General features: G+C 37.0%; 1 protein-coding gene across 1 annotated transcript in view; it reads left to right on the plus strand.

Moving 5' to 3' along the window:
- The window catches only part of LOC124595775 (sushi, von Willebrand factor type A, EGF and pentraxin domain-containing protein 1), a 152,459-nt gene that overhangs the window by 108,386 nt on the left and 20,883 nt on the right, over window positions 1–23,190 (plus strand). Inside the window, exons 46-55 of the mRNA XM_047134661.1 lie at window positions 989–1,240; window positions 1,327–1,459; window positions 1,698–1,868; window positions 2,158–2,395; window positions 9,464–9,676; window positions 11,565–11,720; window positions 11,824–11,944; window positions 12,336–12,401; window positions 14,456–14,646; window positions 16,875–17,048. Of these exons, the coding sequence (XP_046990617.1) occupies window positions 989–1,240; window positions 1,327–1,459; window positions 1,698–1,868; window positions 2,158–2,395; window positions 9,464–9,676; window positions 11,565–11,720; window positions 11,824–11,944; window positions 12,336–12,401; window positions 14,456–14,646; window positions 16,875–17,048 (1,715 nt within the window). The remainder of the gene's footprint in view (window positions 1–988; window positions 1,241–1,326; window positions 1,460–1,697; window positions 1,869–2,157; window positions 2,396–9,463; window positions 9,677–11,564; window positions 11,721–11,823; window positions 11,945–12,335; window positions 12,402–14,455; window positions 14,647–16,874; window positions 17,049–23,190) is intronic.

Consider the following 23,190-nt stretch of genomic DNA (forward strand, 5'->3'; position numbering starts at 1 on the left):
CTTTTGATGGCTGCTTGTGGCACTGGGAAGTTCTATGCAAATGGCAGAGACCTGTGTGCATGTGCCATGAAAAGAACAACAATTACGCATAATATCAAATGACAGTGAAACCAGTCCCAAAAAGAGGGCTAATCAACACAACAGCTGCTTTAAAAGCACACTGGACTTCAAAATATTTTTGAGGTCTCATTCATATTGGTATTTATAAGATATTTTTTACATGACTTTTCAACAGTTCCTTACTGTGGTACTTACCCAAAAGTTCATCATTTTTGTGTCTTACGCTGCATGCCCAGAATAACAGATTGCATCTGTATGATATATTTGATTTTTAAATTAAGGGAACCACAAAATTCCGTTCTTTTACTCTTTGATAAGTAATCCCAAAAACATTTTGCTAGCTTTGACGAAGTTGCATGTTTATATAGAGAACAATCTGCAAATGAAAAAAGCATTTATACATATCATTTCTGAAAATAAGTCATACCTCACACTAATTTATTGAAGTAATAATGTGCTGAATGAACGAATTGATGATTACTATTGTATTTCACTAAACATGTCTTATTTATTACACAGGATAAAATGTGCATAATCATTATCATAATTTCAAAGCAATGTGTATAATGAGTGATCTTTACTATATAAATTGTGAGAAGTAACACTAACTATTTGAAAAATGTTACTCCACAAGTGGTCAAAAAATATAGAAAGTTGGTGAACAGAAACAAACTTGGAGTTGTTTTCTTTTTCCACTTATGTAATGTAATTGTAGTCCATTAGAATGTATTCATTGGGATAAACCTGGTATTCTGTGTCTGAAAGACAGATTGTTACAGTAACAGGTGTACAAGTTCCCGTGCTAAAAAGAATCAAAGTTTCAGTGAGTGAATCAGGATAAATCTGCCCATGAAAATATAACAGAATTAACAATAAATTTGTTCTGTGATTTATGTAACTCAGTAACTTATTTAATGATAATTTACAGCTCTCCTCATGTTGTTACTGGCAAACGAGTTATGCTGCAAGCCCACAGCAATGGGGTTCAAGTGTCATTATTTGAGGACCTTCAGGATGCATACCTCGGATTCCGAGAATATGCCACAATTAATGATGGTCAATGGCATCATGTAGCGATTGTCTGGGATGGAGAGAAAGGTGGAGAGCTGACACTCATTACAGAAGGACTTATTGCAAGCAAAGTAGAAGGCTATGGCGGTGGTCGGAAATTACCTCAACAGTAAGTTCACAATTTGATTGGCAATTCAGTGCATTCTTAAGTGCAGTCTGATGCATCAGATTTTTACAAGGAAAAATGTGTTTTAGTGCCTGGGTGACATTGGGAAAACCGAGTGCCAGCAACCCAAGGGGATACATTGAATCAGGCTTCCAGGGTCATTTGACAAAGGTGCAGGTGTGGAACAGGGCTCTTGATGTCACAAATGAAATTCAGAAACAAGTAAGTTACTTTTTTAAGTGTACCGCTTGTAGTCATTTTTTGTAGATGTAGATGTGGCCAAATGCAGTGTAGAAATAATCGAGTAAATATTTGATCTGGATTAACTTCTGTGCACTGTTGCTTAGATATTCATTAAGGAACAATTTCATGCACTAGTAGACATGAAAACTATGTAGAAGTTGCTGTGACATTATATCTGAGTTAAATTTTTCTTTCCCCTGTCTTGTACATCCCACAGGTGCGCGACTGTCGAACTGAACCTGTCTTGTACCGTGGGCTAGCATTGACATGGGCTGGATATGACATTACTGTGGGAGGTGTAGAACGTGTTGTGCCTTCACACTGCGGACAAAGACTCTGTGCTCCAGGGTATTCAGGAGCTCATTGCGAGCAGCTGCAGGTGGACAAGGTATGGAGCAGTTTTTTGTAGTTTTACCATAGTGATTTTAATAGTACTATCAGTAACAATCTTATTTTTTGCTTCATTATTTTGCATTCAATACAAAAGGCAGACATGTGCATAAACTGTGTTTGCCTATTGCAGGTAAACTATGTGGAACATAGTGGCAGCTTTCTCATGTCTTTTGTATAAGTGTTTCTAATAACACAGATACTTAGTATTCAGATGATTCTCTAGTTTTTCTGTACTTTTGTTTATAATTTTTCTGATTAATTATGTAGATTTTCTCTTAATAAAGGTGCCACCTCGAGTGGAACATTGCCCTGGAGATTTGTGGGTGCTTGCCAAAAATGGATCTGCCATTGTGACATGGGACGAACCGCACTTCAGTGATAATGTGGGTGTGGTTCGTGTTGAAGAAAAGAATGGGCATCGTCCAGGCCAAACTCTCCTGTGGGGCACCTACACTATTGCCTATGTTGCTTACGACCAAGCTGGAAATACTGCAACTTGTTCCTTTAAAGTGTATTTGTTGGGTAAGTTACACTGAAGGAAAAAAAACTGAAGTTTCTGAGTAATGACTGATCGAGCAATTAATTTAATATACATTTATGGATTTAAATCCTGAGTAATATGTATTTTATCCAAAGAAACTTAGTTCAACTTCCAAAAGTTCACATACAAGTCTCGCACTTGCCATTTTAAATCCAAAAAACAATTCTCATTGCCATCACCTAATATAGTAAATGAAATTAGGTGCAGGTTATATATATGTTGACAAAGCAATTGTTATGGCAGAATACAGACTTGTAGGCAGCTGTACATGTGTGATTGTCCTACAACATTGATATAGTTTCTTCCACTGAAATAATATACGGCTATAATTTGTCAATAACACCTAAAGAAAATTCAAACTAGAAACAATATCATCTACTGAGTTCAAGAAGTATCAGTTGGGGAACATCAGCCATAGAATAAAATAATTCCAGCTGCGTAATCATTGATAGAGAGTTGTGTAAAATGTTCTGATTGAACACACTCACACTATGTTTATAGATTAATTTCTTATTGTTGAACAGTACATTATAAAAGTTTGCTGGTTTATGGCACTGTGCAGTAATTCCTTATGCCACTAAATGACATCATTTCTGATTCAGTTTTACTGTATACTATTCACCTAAACAGAAGGAAGAATGAGACACCAAAAACGTTTTTCTTAAGAAGAAACTTCTTAAGTTTCCATACATGCAGTGAATATACTGAAGTAATTGTCTGCTGTAGCTCTATTATACAGTTTTTTTTTTCATAGAGGCAGCATCTGCCAACAAATTTGGCTGTTTATAAGACTACATGCACTTCTATGAAGTGTATGGCAGAGGGTACTTTCCGTTATAACAGTTATTAGGGCTTCTTGCTGTTCCATTCATGTATGGAGTGCGGGAAGAATGATTGCTTAGCCTCCATGTCCACTGTACTTTGTCTAGTCTTGTCATCTTGATTCCTATGGGAGAGATATGGAGCAGGTTGTAGTATGTGCCTAGATTCATCACTTAAAAGTTGGTAATTGGTTTTGTTACAGGAGTAAGGCACCATTAGACAGATCATCGACAAATTGCACTTCCTCTTATATCAGACAGCATAGTTCGAACTGAAAGTCATTTATGACACCCATATACACTCTCTTATGACCCTCTGCTTTCTTAAATTTATGTGTATTTTCACCAAAAATGTTTGTGCCCCTTTTCATTTTGTTGTTGTTGATATCTTCAGTTGGATGACTGGTTTAATACAGCTCTCAATGCTGGTCTCTCTTGTGCAAGCCTCTTTCTTTTTTCATAACTACTGCAACCTACATCCTTCTCACTCTGCTTACTGTATGCAAACCTTGGTCTCCGTCTATAATTTTTATCACCTGCACTTCCATTACCAAATTGACAGTTCCTGGATGTCTCACGATGTGCCCTATCACCCAGTCCCTTCATTTAGTCAAGATGTGCTGTAAATTTCTCTTTTTCCCAAATCAGTTCAGTACTGCCTCATTAATTAGGTGATCTACGCATCTAATCTTGACCATTGTTCTATAGTGCCGCATTCCAAAATCTGTAAGTCTCTTATTGACTGACCTGCTTATTGTCCATGGTTCATTTCCACACAAGGCTACCTACACTACAGACAACTACCTTCAGAAAAGATTTCCTAATACTTAAATTGATATTAGATGTTCACCTATTCCTCTTTTTCAGAAATATTGTTCATAATATTGCCAGTCAGCTTTTTATATCCTCTGTATTTCATCCATCATCAGTTATTTTGTTGCCCAAATAGCAAAACTCATCTACTACTTTTAATATCTCATTTCCTAATCTCATTCCCTCAGTATTGTCCGACTTAATTTGGCTACAATTTATTACCTTTGTTTACAATATTTCACAGAATTACAATGTCCTCAGAAAACCTTAAAAGTTTTTCATTCTTTTCCCTGAACTCATAAATCCCTTTCCAAATTTCACTTTGGTTTCCTTCACATATCGTTCAACACGGGACTGGCTCCAAGATAGACCCCAGGGGTGAGAGAATTTGTCAATGATCTGGAGCTGCTGCGTATTACTACTTAATTAAACTATAATGGTGCTTTTTATTACCAATAACCAAATTTACGGCTGGAAAACTCAAAAAAAGCACATCATTTTTAGTAACAAAAATTGTAATTTGAGAAACATTTTTTTGATTTGGCATTTAACATTAACTTTTAACATTATTGGAAATAACTTCTTAACAGTTAAATGGCACATGGTTTCTCATATTGGCTTCAGCAGTTTGTTCCACAATGTTTTCTAGTTTAGCATGCTTTTTCTGATAGATCATGCAATCGCAAAGTTACGTGGGGCACTCAGTATACCTTGTGGTTATGAACTGTAACAATAAAAACTTTGTCAAAAGGTAAAAAGACAGAGTAGAGTCATGATTTCATTTTCACTGTGATTATTTAATGATCTTCCACTTTAAAAAATATACTGAATCCTGTCAAACTTGTTGACATTTAAATCTGATGATGAATAAAATTCAGAGCGAAAACATGCCATTATTTGTAAATAAAATCCAGAGCAACTGAGCATCCCAGCAGGATGTTCGAGTGCACACAGTGCTTGCTTTCTCTACCAGGAAGGCAATGCAGCCTAGGTTTGAGCCCAACTCGTGGTGTGATGAACAGGACTGGGGAGCAGGTCATCTTGAATGTGGCTTGTAGGCAGTTTCCCATATCCACCTAGGTAAACAATGGGCTTGTTCCGCACTTTGAACTCAGTTACATAATACACAAAAACTAAAATTCTGTCCCAAATTAACGAGAAATTACGCTGATCACAGAGAGAAAGAGTGCACAACTTTCTTTCTTAGTAGAGGGGAGGGGAGGATAGTGGCACGAGGAAAGGCAACTGGCTAACAAGTGTATCAACAATGCCCAAGCTGTATAACAAATAACAAGCTGACCCTGTAAAAGAAATGAGGAAATGCCAGAGCAAAGACAGACAGAGACTCCAAGGAAGAGGAAAGACTCTCAGAAGTCAAAATTACTGTTCTGCCAAGTAGACTATGACTTCCACACAAAAATTATAAAAAAAGTGTGCGTGCAAAACAATACAGTTAAACTTTGCTGATACCGCTGCCCACAATGTGACATCACAGGCAGTGAACAGTGACAATGTGACTGCTATATGTTGCACTGCCAAATGATTCTATTCTACATACTTTGACCATAGAAGCCCAGAAGTAAAACGCTACTTGGACATTCCAGTGCCTGAAACAAACCACATTCTTTTGTGTGACAATATCTTCATGAAATTCCAGACCACATTACATTGTCCCATAGTCATCCTGTAGGGAGGACGGGGGAGAGCAAGAGGAGGCACTTACAGGATTCGCACATATTTCTAAAAATGATTCAGTGGAATCACAGATCTAGCATTGCTGAATGCAAAGGAAAACACTGTGGTTTTGGTAAACACTACATTGTTTGGTTGTGATGTTCTTCAAGGGAAATTATAGCAGTTTCTTGTCATCACACTGGTTTTGGTGTTGTTTTGCAGTTTTTGGGGATATGAACACTTACAGGCCATTGCCAAAATAGAGCACCTGATATTTTCTCTGTTGTTCGCTTGTACAGCCCATAACAAGCTACAGATAGGGACGGTTCCAACACGCAGCACATTATAAACATTTCTACGGGATACCTGCCTGGCACCTGCCCTTCACCTCATGCACATCTTAATCTCAACAGTCAGTTTGCATTTGATCTGGCAAGGTGAGCTGAGACTTCATTCAGTTTAACATGGTGGAGCGATTGTAGTAGAGTATGGAGAATAAGGCCATATTATCGGTGTCTTCACCCGTACTTCATCTTTGGATCCAGTTACAAAAGATATACCAATTTCTGCATGGAAGAGAGGAAGAAAAGGTTAAAAATCAAGATATAACAGATGTTTGGACCTTCTTAAACTATATTCTTTTTAAACAATGCAACCCAATCTGACATTAACCCAGAGAGTTGTAAGTACTGTAGTACAACTGACATGGCTACAAAATAATGTGCCAAACTAGGGATATGTGGTGTATTTTGGCTTTAACAAGTTGGTTATACCAACCAATATGATAATTGTTTAAAAAGGTTTCCACATATATGTTCATATTAATAATAAAAAAAGGGATGTATGAATGAAATTTGCGTACCTTCAAGATATAATAATAATCTTCAAAAAAATATTGGATCGAGAACTATCAAGCATTTAAGATACTGTAAGCTTTGTGTTCTTCCAGTCAAATTTATTAATTGGGGCATGGCACATTCTTAAACTCAGTAAATCAAAAGTGGCACTTTTGGAATCTTGCCTCCTCTTGTATAAATTTCTGTGGATACCCATGCTTTCTCCCTAGCTACCAATTGTTAGCAACATATTTTGCAGGGAGCCATTGCGATCATTTTTTATTGTAATTGAAAATTGTTGCCGTAATCATTTAGCCCTTTATCTGAGTCACTTTATCAAGTAATAATGAATCTGCATTTTATTCTTGTGCTTGAGAAAATTTTGTTTCATGAGAATGACATAAAAGCATTGCTGAACATCCCAAAGTCCATTTCTTGCCGACAGAGGCTGGTGACCAAGTGGAGCTGAAAACTGATAACACATTTCCTAGCAGTGAGACTCAAGTGCCACGTAGTTCATTTTAGCCCAGGCCCAGTTAGAGACACACTTTTTTCATGGCAGTCACAGCCCTCTTACTCTTTCATTCATCATCTCAGTTTCAATAACTTGTCAGCTCAAGTTATGCTCAAATAAACTGAGCAGTTTGATGATAATTGGTTAGGCTACTATTCTGTCTAGTTCCTCCCCCAACTATGGCTTCCTTTTCATGTCTTTCAGTTCTTACAACTGCAGTCTAGTTTCTGTTCAAGATGCAAATAAGCTTTAACTCACTGTATTTTTTATCCCTGGTAGTTTGAGAATTTCAAAGTGTTGTCCAGTCAACATTGTCATACGCTTTCTCTAAATTTACAAATGCTATAAATATAGGTTCATCTTCCTTCAGCCTACCTTCTGGCATAAGTCATAGAGTCAATGTTGCCTCAAGTGTTCATACACTTCTCCGGAACCCGAACTGGTCTCTCCTGAGGTCTGGTTATACAAGTATTTCCACTCTACTGTAAAAAATTTGTGTCAATATTTTACAACAATGACTTATTTAACCGACAGTTCAGTTGTATTCACACCTGCTGTCTTTAGAATTAGAATTAATACATTCTTCTTGAAGCCTAATGGTATTTCACCTGTATTGTATATCTTGCACAATTTTGTCATTGCTGGCTCTCCAATCTACTCCAGGGCACTTGTTTCCACACAGGTCTTTAAACGGTGCTCTGTCAAATTCTTCTTGCGGCATAGTATCTTTGATCTCATCACCACCTATTGCCCCTTCTCTTTCTATAATATTACTGTCAAGTTTGTTTCCCTTATGTAGTTCCTCTATATATTCCTTCCATCCTTCAGCTTTCTCTTCTTTGCTTAGTACTGGCTTGCCATCTGAACTCTTGATATTCATACAGCTGCTTCTTTTTTCTGCAAAGATAGCTTTAATTTTCCTGTAAGTGGCAGCTAGCTTTCCACTAGTTGTGCATGCTTCTATTGCCTTACATTGGTCCTCTAGCAATTTTGCATTTTCTGTCAATCTTATATTCTCTCTCACCAGTTTCATTTTTATGTTTTCTCCACTTGTCGGTTAAATTCAGTATCTTCTGCATAACCCAGGGTTTTCTATTTGGCCTTGTCTTTTTTACCCATGTGATCCTCTTCTGCCTGCCCAATTTCATCTCTGAAAGCTATCCATTCATCTTCTGTTGTATTTCTTCCCCCATTTCTGTCAGCTGTTGCCTAGTGCTCCCTCTGAAACTCTCAGCGATATCTATTTCCTTCGGTTTATCCAACTCCCATTTCCTTAATTTTCTGTCATTCTGCAGTATTTTCTGTTTTGGTCTGCAGTTCATAACTGACAAATTATGGTCTGAATCCACATCTGCTCTTGGAAATGTCTCACAGTTTAAAATCTGGTTTCAAAATCTCTGTCTTACTGTTATATAACCAGTCTTAAACCTTCCAGTGTCCCCAGGTCTCTTCCATGTACACAGCTTTCTTACATGGTTCTTAAATCATGTTGGCAGTGCTTAAATTATGCTCTGTGCAAAATTCTACCAGGTGGCTTCCTCTTTCATTCCTGACCCACAGTAATGGCAGTGATTTCATCATGCTTTCAATTGTTCACAGTACTAGCACAGCATGACCATGTTGGCTAGTGTCGCAAGGACAGAACAGTTAGTAATCCAGATGTTTGCCACTGCAACTACTGAAAAGGATGCTGTCCCTCTTCAGGAACACCGGATTAGTCAGAACCCAGAACAGAAACCCCTCCATTAAGGTTGTACATATGGTACGATCTCTATATGGTTATGGCACATAAGCCCCCCACTTCAGCGAGATTCATGGTTCATGGATGGATTCTGATTTTAGTATATGCTAAATTTATTATTGCAATTTCAGTGTGTGAGATAAAATGGTTTGTGCAATACTTCATTTTAAAGCAGCATGAGCTCTTTGGAGGTATTTATTGATAAACATATCATTAGGCACTTCTTGTAAACAATATGATTTTCTTTTTACAGTACTTTGTTAACTCCATTTACAAAAGCCTTTGTTTTTAAAATATCACAAAGCATTTGAGCTACATAAAACAACTCAATTGGCACAAAATCTTCTGGCTCAGAAACTGCATACATATTGATGGATTCCAAATATGACAAATCCACACTGTTGTAAAACCAGTTTCATCCTGAGTGGGAAAGTCTATTTTTAGTTCTGATCTTTCAGTCTCATTTGTGAACTGTAGATTGTGGTGAATAAGGGGGGAAGTGAAATGCCTATTTCTTTCACAATTTTGTATTAACTATGAAGATAGTTTCAGACTGTATAATTATATTTCATTTCTATCTATTAAACTTTGCACATATGAAAAAATCTCATTGTGTTAATTCTCAGCACATTGTTCTTTCTTCTTTGCAGCTGACTTCTGCCCTGAACTTCCTGACCCTGTTGGTGGCACACAATTGTGCAAAGACTGGGGAACTGGAGGACAGTTCAAAGTTTGTGAGATTTCGTGCAACAATGGTCTACAGTTTTCACAGGAAATACCAAAGTTCTACACATGTGGAGCTGAAGGTTTTTGGAGACCAACCACTAATCCAGCACTGCCAATGGTCTACCCAGCTTGCTCAAGTATGTATCACAATCAGTAATATGGGGGCTAAAATGTTGATAATTTAAGGTCTAAAACTTTAGTTTTTGAGTTGCAGCCATTAATTCAATAGTGTGGTTCACATTATTATAAGGAGTAAGGCACCATTAGACAGAAGTCGGAAATAAGAATTGGTTGTTACAAGTCTAAAATTTCATTCCTGGCATGGTGCAATACCTTAGAATGCACATTGTCTTTTCCAATATTTATAAAGAATTTCATTTCTAGCTCATAACACTGTCCAGATAAGTGTTTCAGATGAAAGTGATGTTTAAATTTGTTGCTAAGTGGAATGTATGTCACCACACTTTAGATACGTGTTGGATTCCTTGTGGTAATGGCGAACCTGAGTTGCAATTCATGACACAGTTCGTGGAAAAAAAATTACTTCATCAGTATGATAATTTAAAAATGAAGTTCACCAACATTTCGGTTCCTTATACTCAACCATGGTTCTCGACAGCCAACTGTCATACATATAGTGAAATGTCAGAACCTCAAAGATGATACAACGAATAGGACCAGTCCAAGTTTTCACTATGTTGACAGTAATTACTGGATAAATCCATATGCCATCATTGTAGTAATAAATTTTATCCATGCAGCATTGACTGCATCATGCTCTCTCTCACTATCTCTCTATTTGGTGAAAAACTTGTGTGTTTTCCCTACTTAGTTTGTGATTGATCTTGTTTTCTCCTCTGTTCTGAGTTTTGAAGGAACATTTGATTTTGAGTAATAACATCTGCATGACCTTTTGTTTCTACTTGTGCTTGTATGTTTCTTGATAAGCAATACTCTTATTTTATCTGTGCTTAATTGGTAGTTTCTCTTTGGCAGTCATTTATTTATACAAGGATTTTTCCCCCTTAAACACAGATGTTACTGAATGATATGAGCTGTATTCATCAAGAACTGTTTAATCTTCTCCTTCATTGGTACACCTATCTTTTACAAACATATTTTGTGCTGTATTGCTTTCTATTATTGTGTAATTCTCCCTCATTATGATTTTTCAGATACTTTTGTAAAAGCTTCACAGCATTACACACATTCTTAGCAAACATCCAAGGAATTTACTCAAGTTATTGTATGTCAAGTCATTTGTATGTCTTTCATGTTCTTTGTAGGCTTCATTTTTTACCTCTATGTTTGCATTTTACCTTTGCGAAGAGCATATTGTACTTTTTACTTCTGCGTATATGTGTATCTAATGAAGGAAGCACTCAGCATAAAATTTTCGAATATTTTTAGTGTGTCATTGTCTGCTTAGAGTTGAAAGTATGAAGAACTTCTTTTTTGAAAGAACTACAGTTCTGTGAAGCTGTAGATGACAGAGATCGCTTTGAGAATAATTTAATTATCTGGCACAATCACAATTATTTCTAACAAAATTACCAATTTTGGGCATCCTCAGATCATAAAATACGGGCCATAGTTCAGTCCACCACTGCAGAAACTGATGCCTGCCGAAACCAGTTATTTTGTTAGGAAACCTTTTGCAGGTAATGATCTACTGATTGACATGTCCAGGTGTGATTCACAAACCAGCAAGAGATACAAAGTAAGCTCATGTAAAGTTTGAAAAAAAAAAAGAAAAGGTACCAACAGAACTGAAGATAGGAAAGTAGGTTATGAGTCATACCTGGATAGTTAAGTCAGTAGAGCATTGCCTGTAAGAGATAAGAGTCTTGAACTGGCACAAAGTTAAAGCCTGCCAGGAAGTTTCAAGTAACATTTGTGTGTAAATGTTGTGTAAATGGGGAGGCAGGGAGGTGGAGGTGTTGTGTGAGTGGATTCTTTGCATGCTTCTGTAAGTACTTGTTGGTTCTGACCACTCTGTAAGCTTTTTTTAAAACTTGTTAATAGCTTCAAAACCAGCGCAACGTGTCTTCAAAATAAAAATGCAGTTCCCTAGTTCTGTACTGTGTAATTCTGCTGGACAAGGAGTCCTGAGACAGAAGGTTCGCAGTGCGGTGAATTCTCTCAACAGAGACTGGAACTTCTGCTCGTATTCTGTGGAAGGTAAGTCCCTTGCAGTTATGTCACTCACGTATTGTTTTATTTTCTATAATTTGTGTAAGAATTGATAAGACAGGTATATTCAAAGCAACATAATTTTTTTCAGGAACAAGGGAGTGCAAAGACCTAAATATTGATGTGAAATGCGACCACCGTTCCCGACCAGCAAGGGATGTTAATGATGGCAGTGGCTCATATGTCCTGGGTGCTGAGGTTCCAGTTGAGCCGTGAGTATAGTTATTGTCCTGTTTTCCTTGCAGTAATTTCTTAGTCTGGAGTACTTCATGGCGCATCTGTAAATGAAATCACAATCTTTTGTTGCTGTTTTTTATATTCTTCATAAAGTTGACTCTTTCTGTAGCTTGTAATTCAGTTGTTGTTTTACTGGATTGTGTCTGTTTTTCCTATGAACAGTATTATTTCACTTGCACATAATAGCTGCCAAAGGAAATGTTTCTTTAGTAGTTTTAGAACACCATCCTCTTTCATTTAAAGTAGAAAAGCATGGTATGTTTGTTTATGAATGCTGTACTTTAGTCACAGTAGCTGACTTAGTTAAAGTGTTTTGTTATCTCCATGATTGAATCACACATCTATAGTGCATGTTGTTTCCCTCAGACTGGGCAGGCAGTCTCGCCAGGCCAGCGACACTTACAACATCGAGATATCCTTCCCAGCTATCAAGTAAGCACAAGTATTGCATGCTTGTAGTTCAAGTAAATTTATTTTATTTCTTCTATACAAAATATTGACCTTCTATGTACCTTACACGAACAAGAATATGAACTTTTATGCACGCCAATATATTAATAGCAAGTTTATAGAGATTCTGTCAGTCACAACAGCTTTATGATAAGAATTATGCCTGTAAGATGAAGAGAAAATAGATAATTTAGGAGTAAAGGAGAGCACTCACCAAATAGTAGAAGCACTAATTTATCGATAGGCACACAAAACATAAGGAAACTCACTAGTTTTCGAAAAATCTTTTAATGAGTTGGGGGTGGGAGCACACCTTTGCAGCTACAGTGTGCTGGCTGAACCCACAGATTTTGTGTGACTGTCAATGACGCAATGCTTCTGCTATTTGGTGAGTAGTCTCCTTTACTCCTAAATTATTTACGTTATACTAGATGAAGAGAAAATCTACTTCTTCTATTCCACATTTCTACTACTTTTCCGCTTGATGGATCATAAGAATGACAGAAAAAATTAGGACAGAAAATAATATAGAAGCTCCAAAAATTTGTCAATAAATTGAAACTGTTGATCACTGGGTGTGTGGAAGTGAGGCTCATTCATCAAGTGTTTGGTAGTTTTAGTATTTGGATGACAAGTGATAGCAGTGAAAGTATTTTCAGGACCTACAACTATAACATTAATAAATTCCTTTCTGGTTGTACTGTTTATTTGTTGTAATGTTTTGTGGAGAGAGTGTAATTGTTGCATTCTGTGAGACAAAAGTGATCTAAAGATGTAAATGATTAATACTGAAACTTCATGTATAGAAATTTAATGCTCATTTCAAATCACTTTGCCATGAAAGCATACTCTAAAATGTCATCTTATGAACACATGCGTCAACAGCTTTGCCGCAGTGGTAACACCGGTTCCCATCATACCACCAAAGTGCTATCAGGTTGGGCTAGCACTAGGATAGGTGATCATCCAGCCTGCCAGCACTGTTGGCAAGCAGGGTGCACTCAGCCCTTGTGAGGCAAACTGAGGAGCTACTTGATCAAGAAGTAGCGGCTCCAGTCTCGAAAAACTGACATACAGCCGGGAAAGCGGTATGCTGATCACATGCCCCTCCATATCCACATCCAGTGACGCCTGTGGGCTTATGACACGGTGGCTGGTCAGTACCCTTGGGGGCTTCATGGCCTGTTGGGGCGGAGTTTTGTTTTTTTATGAGCACATGCACACATGGCCACTCTGCTGCTTTCACATGCACAGAATTTTGAGTGTCAGGGTATAATAAAGTATCTTGTTCTCTCAAAATGAGAACTATGACAGTAATAATAGAAACACTCAGCATTCAAATTAATTTATTAATGCAAGGTCGTCTTTGATAGACAAAGGACAGACAAAAATTAAGCTTGCCAGATGTTGGCATTATGGACATACAATTAAGAGAAATATCCAATTATACTGTAGGAAAGGTAAAGTGTTATTAGCAACAAGTAGCATTAGATGAGATTCAATATGGCAATAAGAGCCATACAATGCTGCCTTTTTATAATAAAGATTAATGTTCTAAATTCACAGTAACACAAAAATCATTTTGCCCTGTATAGTCCTGAACTTTAGTGTATTCAGTTTCAAATAGCTTTAACATCATCCTCAAATCAAATGCAGACCTTTTTTTAAGGATAGTGTTACCAAAAAAAAAAAAAAAAATACCAGTCAGAGCTTACTGAATTCAGGGTATATAATTTAATGAAAGGGAGCAATAAATAATAATGTTGAGATCTCCGACACTATTATGATCACCTTAATTACTGTTGCTTCATTTGTAGTAAATGTTGTAAATCGAGTTGATATAAAGGTACCTCATTTTTCAAAATTGTGTGAGTAAATACACATTTCCATTACTTCTGTCAAAGTGAGACTTAACAGAGGAACAAACGGTGTTTTATTTTTCTTTAATAAAAAAACCTTAAAGAAGTGAAACTTGTAATATGAAGGGAATAATACTTTAAAGTTAATACTTATGTCCTTATATGTTTCATCTCCAGCGACCCTGTCATTAACTCTAACACAAATGAGAGGTCATCTGTCCAGCGATTATTGGAGAAACTCATACTGGAGGAAGACCAGTTTGATGTCCGTGACATTTTACCAAACACAGTTCCAGATCCAGCATCACTGCAGCTGCAATCAGACTATGCTTGTCCACCAGGACAGGTGGTAATGGCCCCAGATTGTGGTGAGTGTCTATTTAGTTTTCATGTGTCAGCATATACTTTTGTTGCTGCAGTTGCTACTTTTGTCTAATGAGCATAAGCTTCAGTGTTAGTTATAATATAAGACTGCACATGGCAATAAATCACTGTTAACAGCTGATGAAATTAAAATCTACTCATGGTGAATTGTTTACTGTCTGAAACTGCTGTATATTTCAGATGCTGATAGAGACAATGCACTTTCTGACAGTGGTCCAATTTCTTCTGGGCGGGCTGGATTTCATTTAATTATGGTGTGTTGTGAAGTTTGTAGATGCAGCCTTAGGGGTGGTGGCAGGAAATATTGAGAACACCCTGTAGATGTTATGTAGGTAATTTCAACCAAACTTAGTGCACATCTACATACAGTAGTGCCCCTACGTGAGAAGTGGTACTGGGAAGGGGATAATATGTAAAAATAAGTGTTGTTATGGAATATCTGAAGGACTTTTAATTAGATTTGATACACATACAACTTACTATCTGATAAAAAGATACTGCAGGGTAAGATACTTGCACAACCACTAAAAGGTAAGTATAATCATGGACAACTGACATTAGTGCCAAATGTATAGTCCTTAGCTCACTAGTCTGACTGGTAACATTCCTGATGATATTAAGTTCAAATTTAGTTGAACAGAATGAGTAAAACTTAAACACACAAGAAATCTTGCATTTACGAACTGAGAATTCATACATCCTACTTTTCACACCAGCATTCATGGCATTCATAAAAGAAGGTTGGACTGGTTCAAAGACACAGGAAATGTGGGGAGGGGGTGGGGATCAGGGTGTGTGGGCACAAGTAAAGAGGCATTTGTGGGTAATCCACTAATAATAAAATTATATCCAGACATTCTCACAACTTTTTCTCTACCTCACATTACACATGAGAAATCAAGTATATTTGGATGGATAACTAGAAAGTTGTGTAGACTGCCAAGGAAATAAAAGCAACAGCTGACTACATTGGAGGTGTAAGAAAACTGATGCCCAAAAAGAGACGCAGTAGGAAGGAAAGAGGTAGTTTTATCCCCGAGATACATGCAGGCAAAATCAAAAGTGACGTGGAGCTCTGTGAAAACTTCAGAAAGTCCACAGAGTGGAGTTACAGACATACTCAATACTTTCACACTCCACCATGTTATTGTTGTTAGATGTTTCTGATAAAATATTTCCAAATGCTCATCCAGAACATTATGTGACCTAATCAAGTGAAAATCTGAAATTATTTCAGAAATGCAATGTGCTAAGTAAGCATTTAATTATTACCATTCATTATGGGGGCACTTTGCTTGGAGAGTGATAAATGAGCATAAGATAAAATAATCATTGATAGTAACCAGCAATAGTGCTGTGGTGTGTTGCTGTGAAAATTAGCCACAAATTCCAGAGAAGTCATTGTCAATAAATTACTACCAGTCAATCAACAAATGGTTATTAACAGCGATAATGTATTTCTTTTTCATAAGAAATTTTGCTGTGAGTACTGAATCTGGAGAGAATGTGCAAAGAAATTGTCTCTAGCACTAACATTCTTTTGTATACTATAACTGTTCTTCTAGAATATCATTGTTTGTAGTAATGTAATTGGATGGATAAAAAAAAATCTACTCACCAAATGGCGGCACATAAAAAAAGAAGAGATTTTACTTATGCAAGCTTTTCGGTCCAGTGGTTACTTCTTTGGACAGAAGGGTTGAAGGGAAAGGGAGAGGTGTGTGCAGGAAAAGGACTTTAGAGGTTTAGAAAAAGGGGTACAGTTCAGAAAAGTCACCCAGAACCCCAGGTCAGGAGGGACTTACCAGATGGGATGAGAAGGAAAGAGTCTTCTGAGTCTTTCTTTCTCATCCCATCTGGTAAGTCTTTCCTGACCTGGGGTTCTGGGTGACTTTTTCGAACTGTATCCCTTTTCTGAAACCTCTCCAGTCCTTTTCCTTCACCCCTCTTCCTACCCCTTCAACCCTTCTGCAAGAAGAAGGAGCCACCAGTTCCAAAATCTTGTAGATGTTAAACCTTTTTTTTTTTATGTATGTGTTCTCCTGCCGCCGCTTGGTAAGTAGATTTTTTTGTGTACCCACTTACATTATATGATCAAAAATTGATTATTTTCGTTGTTATAGTATGTAATAAAAATTTATTTGCTTGCAACAATTTCTTTTTGTGATGTTTTCCTTGATATCTATTAAAATAATGTGGCAATCTGTTCCAGTACCCTGTGCTGTTGGAACATACTTTGTGAAGGAAACTCGTACATGCTTGCCCTGTCCTGTCGGCTCATATCAGAGTGAAGCAGGACAGTTACAATGCACACCTTGCCCAACAATTGCTGGTCGCCAAGGTGTCACAGTAGGTCCAGGTGCTCGCAGTGCTTCTGATTGCAAAGGTAAATAGCATTCTAAAAATCTGTAGTATAATATTTATGTCATTTTATAATTTTTTTTTATGACTTGTATTGAAACTACACTTCCATTTACAGTGTCGTAATATCTAAGAAGTTAAAGTGACTCCGGTGATATAATTTAATTACAAAAAATATTGTGATCTAAATGATTAATGGAAAATCTCATATAAGATGTGAAACAAATACTAACAAAGAGATAGAGGGGCTGGCCAGTACTTACCTCAGCTCAGTACAGCCGATAGATACACATAAAACAGAACTGAAAATTTACATTCAAACAGAACTGTTTTCAGTTCTGTTTTATGTGTATCTATCGGCTGTACTGAGCTGAGGTAAGTACTGGCCAGCCCCTCTATCTCTTTGTTAGTATTTGTTTCACAAAAAATATTGTGAGTACGTTAGGTTCAAATTAAATTAATAAAGATAATGTGGAATATATAAACTAAAGATATTTGCAGCAACATGTAGGTCAAAGGCTTGTGCCTAAAACAATTATGAAGCAAATTATATTGCAAAGCAAATCCAAAATATAGTACAGAAATAATGACACACAGTTGCAGCCTCCTATTGTTCAGATGATGACTTGCACTGTAATTATCAGTGGTATAATTAATTCTACATCATCAATTCAAAATAACCCACTTCCTATTCCTCATCTCTCAAAATTGTGAAGTATTTTCCTGAGACTACTGACAGATTATATATCCATATTTCTCTAAAAATGGAACTCTGTTTGCAATTGGGCTACTGACACTCTTTATCATCGATCCACGTTCTTGAGCACAGTCCATGGTGGAAATAGATTTACTTCTTGTTTTTATCTTTTTCTACTCTCCCTCTTTCTATCTGTCTCCTCTTTCAAGTATAGCGAGTAATACAATATTTTCTATAATGCATGCTGGACACGTCAGTTGTGCAAGCTTACTGGAGCACAGTAAAACAATTGACCATAACATAGGCCATACACAGTACTTTATTTAAAATGTGGAACATAAAACAAAAGCTATAAACCATATTTCAGAAATTGCAAGAGCCTTTCCTTGTCAGTTTGAAATAGAATATGAGTCTGAAATGCCTAGGGACAAATTTTAGACATCAAATACTTAAGTTTTTCATAGGGATGTAAGGTTAAAATAGCTACAGGTGAGTGTGCACAGTTCACAATGATGTGTTGGGAAGGATAAGTCAGTCAAAGTAACTGATAAAATAAGGTTGCCAACAGTTACAAGATCTGTTCTATTCCATTCTACTGCTTTGTTTGTGCTCTCCACCTGATACATCACTTTGTCTCTAATATCAGTATTGTTAGTAATCTTCGTCTGCTGTTGCTACATGGATATACAGGGTGATTCAAAAGTTTATGCACAAATTTAAAGAGCTGATAGAAGAGCCAAAACACAGCAACTTTAGAATAGGAACTTATGATTTGGGAATAATCCTGAGCCAGTGAGAGCTTTGGGATGACAGGAACAACAAAGACAATCAGTGCACATTGTAATCTTCTTCTCCTTCACATAACTAGTTGATTTTCACTGACTTCGTATTAAAATCTTTTAATAAGCTTTGAGAGGAGTAAGATTTACAATAAACTTTTTACTTATCTTCTTTTCTCATCGTTGGCTCCAGTTCTTCATGTCTAGTGGTTGATTCTTAATACTGAAATTTTTGACATTGTAGGTTCCAAATGGCATGATAATGCTAAAGTAAGCCTGCTTCATAATTTGTGTTTCTGCAATTTTTATTATATCCCTTTTTTTATATCTCACTGTCTTTACAAATTCCACTTCAAAATCAAAAATTACATTGTTATTGCCAAAATTAAAAACATGACCAATCACATCAGAGGCATGCCCACTACTAACTCATTCTGCAGTACTAACAATACTCCAAAGAGTTTACAAACTTTTTAAAAAAATTACTTTCTATTAATATATACCATTATTTTATAACTGAATCAAGAAGTAACCATAATAAATATCATTTGATTGTGCAATTAATAATAGGTATTTTAAGTGTGCCAGATATTTTGTAGTTTCAAATGTTTCTAAAATAAGAGTAATTTTAACTGTACATTGTAACAAAGAAAATAAAGTAATTTCATCTTATACATTTTAGTCTGAAATATAATACATCATGTACAAAATCATATTAAATTCATTTAGTTAAACAGCTGAGACAATATTAAGCTGTTTAAAAGGTAGAAAGTAATTTTGGTATCAATAACTTCTGTTGAAGAAAAGTAATGCTAGGGGAGGGTGGCCTTTTACAACATCCACCTTAATTTAACAAAGTTAATGTACTGTTCACTCAACAATGTTTTACATTACAGACAGTGTTCGAAATGGTGGCCACCAAATTCAGTTCAGGCATAACACCCTTGTAGAAAATTCTGGAGTTCTCTACCAAGTCACCAGTCGTCACCTGAACCTCATCAGGTGCACAAGTACCCTGACAACAAGTGTTTCTTGATTGAGAACTGAGATCACATACATAAGGCTTTTGATATACCCCCACCAAAAAATAAATAAATAAGTAAATAACAAAATCAAGAGGCGTTGAATCTCTACATTTCAGTGTAGCTCTTGCAGCCAGTGTCCTCCATTATTTGTTGGATGTATTCCATTCACTTTCTTCCTCACAGTTTTTACACTCTATAGCTCCCTCTGGTACATGGAAGTTATTCCCTGATATCTTAACATATTTCCTATAATCTTGTCCCTTCTTCTTGTCTGTGTTTTCATAATATGTTCTTTTCTTCGCCCCTCCAGCAGAGAATCTCATTCCTTATTTTATGAGTCCATTTAATTTTCAACATTCTTCTACAGCATCACATCTCAAATGCTTCTAATTTCTTCTGTTCCAGTACTCCCACAGTCCATGATTCAGTTCCATACAATGCTGTGCTCCAAACGTACATTCTCAGAAATTCCTTCCTTAAATTAAGACCTATTTTTGAAGCTGATAGACTTCTTTTGGCCAGGGATGACCTGTTTGCTTGTGCTTGTCTGCTTTTTATGTCCTCCTCGCTTCATCCGTCATGGGTTATTTTACTTCTGAGCTAGCAGAATTCATTAACTTCGTGATCACCACTTTTGATGTTAAACTTCTCCCTATTCTCATTTCTGCTACTTCTCATTATTTTCATCTTTCTTCAGTTTATTCTCAATCCATATCCTGTGCTCATGACTCTTCATTCCATTCAACAGATTATGTAATTGTTCTTCATCTTCACTGAGGATATCAGGGTCATCAACAAATCTTATCATTGATATCCTGCCACACTGAATTTTAATTCCACTCTTGAACCTTTCCATCATTCCCGCCTTTGCTTCTTCTATGTATAAGCAGTAACAGTAGGGGGAAAAGACTGTCTTACACCCTTTTTAATAAGGGAACTTTGTTCTTGGTCTTCCAATCTTATTGTCCCCTCTTGGTTATTGTGTGTATTGTATATTAACAATAGTTCCCTGTAGCTTACTCCTATTTTATTCAGAATTTCTACCACCTCGCACCATCTGACATCCTATGGACACATCTTGATTTGTCTTCAGTCTTTCTTCCATTATCAAGTGCAATTTCAGGACTGCCCTCTGGTGCCTGTACCTTTTCTAAAGCTAAACTCATCATCTAAAAGATCCCCAATTTTTTTCCATTCTTATGTATATTAGTCTTGTCACCATGAGCTGCTAAGGCGATTGTGTGATAGTTCTCACACTTATCACCTCAGCTATCTTCATAATTGTGTGGATGAAAGTCTGATAGTACATTTCCTTTCTCATAGATTCTACGCACCAAGTTGAATAGTCATTTAGTTGCCAGTTCCCGCAGTGATTTTAGAAATTCTGATGCAATGTTATCTATCCCTTATATCTTATTTTGATCTGAAGTTGTCACATCTCTTTTAAATTCTGGCTCTAGTACTGGATCCCCTATCTCTTTCATACCAACTCCAATTTCTTCTTCTGTCGTTTGATCAGACAATTTCAGACTCTTTCCACCTATGTGGTCTCTCCTTTGCCTTTAACAGTGGGATTCCCATTTCACTCTTAATGTTGCCACACTTGCTTTTCAAATTCACTGAAAGTGACTGTTCTGTATGCTGAATCAGTCCTTCTGACAATAATTTCTTTTTCGATTTATTCATATTTTTCCTGTGGATATTTCACCTTGGCTTCCCTGCACTTTTATTTATTTCAGCCCTATGGGATTTATATTTCTGTAGTCCTGTCTTTCCCTGAACATTTTCACACTTCCTTCTTTCATCAGTTTCTCCCGTTACCAAAGTGTTCTTCACAGTTATCTTCCTTGTACCAATGTTTATTAGCCATCTTAGAGATGTCCACTACTTTTCAACTGAACTGCCTACTGTGATATTTCTTACTGGAGTATCCACTTCCTTAGTGAACGTCAAACGTGTTTCAGCATTCCTCAGTACATCAGTATCCCACTTCCTTCCACACTCATTCTTCCATGCAATTCTTCTAAACTTCAATTTACTCTTTATCATTACTTAATTGTGATCCAAATCTATATCTCCCTGGTATGCCTTACAAACCAATATAACAATGAAAATAATCAATTTTTGACAATATAATGGAACTGGATGGATAAAAAAATCTACTCACCAAGCAGCAGCAGGAACACACACATAAAGAAAGAGATTGTATTTATGCAAGCTTTCGAAGCCAGTGGCTCCTTCTTCCAGCAGAAGAGTTGAAGGGGAAGGAAGAGGGGTGAAGGAAAAGGACTGGAGAGGTTTAGGAAAAAGGGTACAGTTCAGAAAAATTACCCAGAACCCCAGGTCAGGGGAGACTTACCAGCCAGAATGAGAAGAAAAGACTCTCTTTCTCATCCCGTCCAGTAAGTCTCCTGTGGTACTGGCTGACTTTTCTGAATTGTACCCCTTTACCTAAACCTCTCTAGTCCTTCTCCTTCCCCTCCAATTCTTCTGCCAGAAGACAGAGCCACTGGCTCCGATAACTTGCATAAGTAAAACCTCTTTTCCTATATGTGTGTTCTGCCATCACTTGGTGAATAGATACTTTTATCCATGCAATAACATTATATTACAAACCAATATCTTATTTTGGAATCTCTGTGGACGATTATGTAACTGTGCTGGAATCTTGCGTTGTCTCTGGGTCTTTTCCAAGCATACCTCCTCCACTTGTGATTCTTAAGCAAAGTATTCATTGTTACTAACTGAAATTTGTTGCAGAACTCAATTAGTCTTTCTCCTCTCATGCCTACTACCAGGCCTATTTTCTCTCATAACTGTTTCTTCTCCTACAACTGCATCCCAATCCCCCATGACTATTAGATTATCATCTCCCTTTACATACTGACTTACCCATTAAATATCCTCATATACTTTCTCTATCCCTTTGTCTTCTGCTTGTAACATCAACATGTATACCTGAACTACCATTCTGACAATACAGTGTAACTGGGTAGATAAAAGATATGCTCACCAAGTGGTGGCAGCACAACACACAGTATTTGGATAGATAAAAAATATACTCAGCAGGACAGAACTACTGTTCTGAGTGTTTGCTGTCAAACTCATGAGAATTTCCCAATCCCTGGACTGTTCACAGTTACTCAGTTTCTGCTCTTCCTTCATATTCATAATGAATCCTACTCCTGTTATTCCATTTTAAGTTGTTGTTCGTATTACCCTATATTCTTCTGAACAGAATTCCTTTTCTTCTTTCCATTTGATGTCACTGACACCCACTAAATCTATACTTAGCCTTTGCATTTCCATTTCCAGATTGTCTAGCTTCCCTGCCACATCCTGACTTCTGACTCACAGACTGTTACCCTTTCATTGGTTATCCTATCTTTTTCTCATGGCCATCTCCCCCTAGGCAGTCCCATCCCGAAGATCCGAATGGGGGACCAGTCTGGAATGTTTTTCCGGTGGAATGAATAATGGCTCTTTCCAGTTACAAGCCACACGCCCTGTGGATACACATTTAATGCAGTGGTTTCCATTCCCTTCTTCCTCCTTCTGCTGTTTATCCTTCTAGAGGCAGTTTCCCATGCAAGGGCAAGAGAGTGCTCTTAATCTCATCCACTCCTCAGCCCTCTTTGACAAGACCATTGTCAGAATGAGGGTGAC

The sequence above is a fragment of the Schistocerca americana genome, chromosome 2, assembly GCF_021461395.2.
Source record: "Schistocerca americana isolate TAMUIC-IGC-003095 chromosome 2, iqSchAmer2.1, whole genome shotgun sequence".
In the NCBI taxonomy this organism is placed as follows: Eukaryota; Metazoa; Arthropoda; class Insecta; order Orthoptera; family Acrididae; genus Schistocerca; species Schistocerca americana.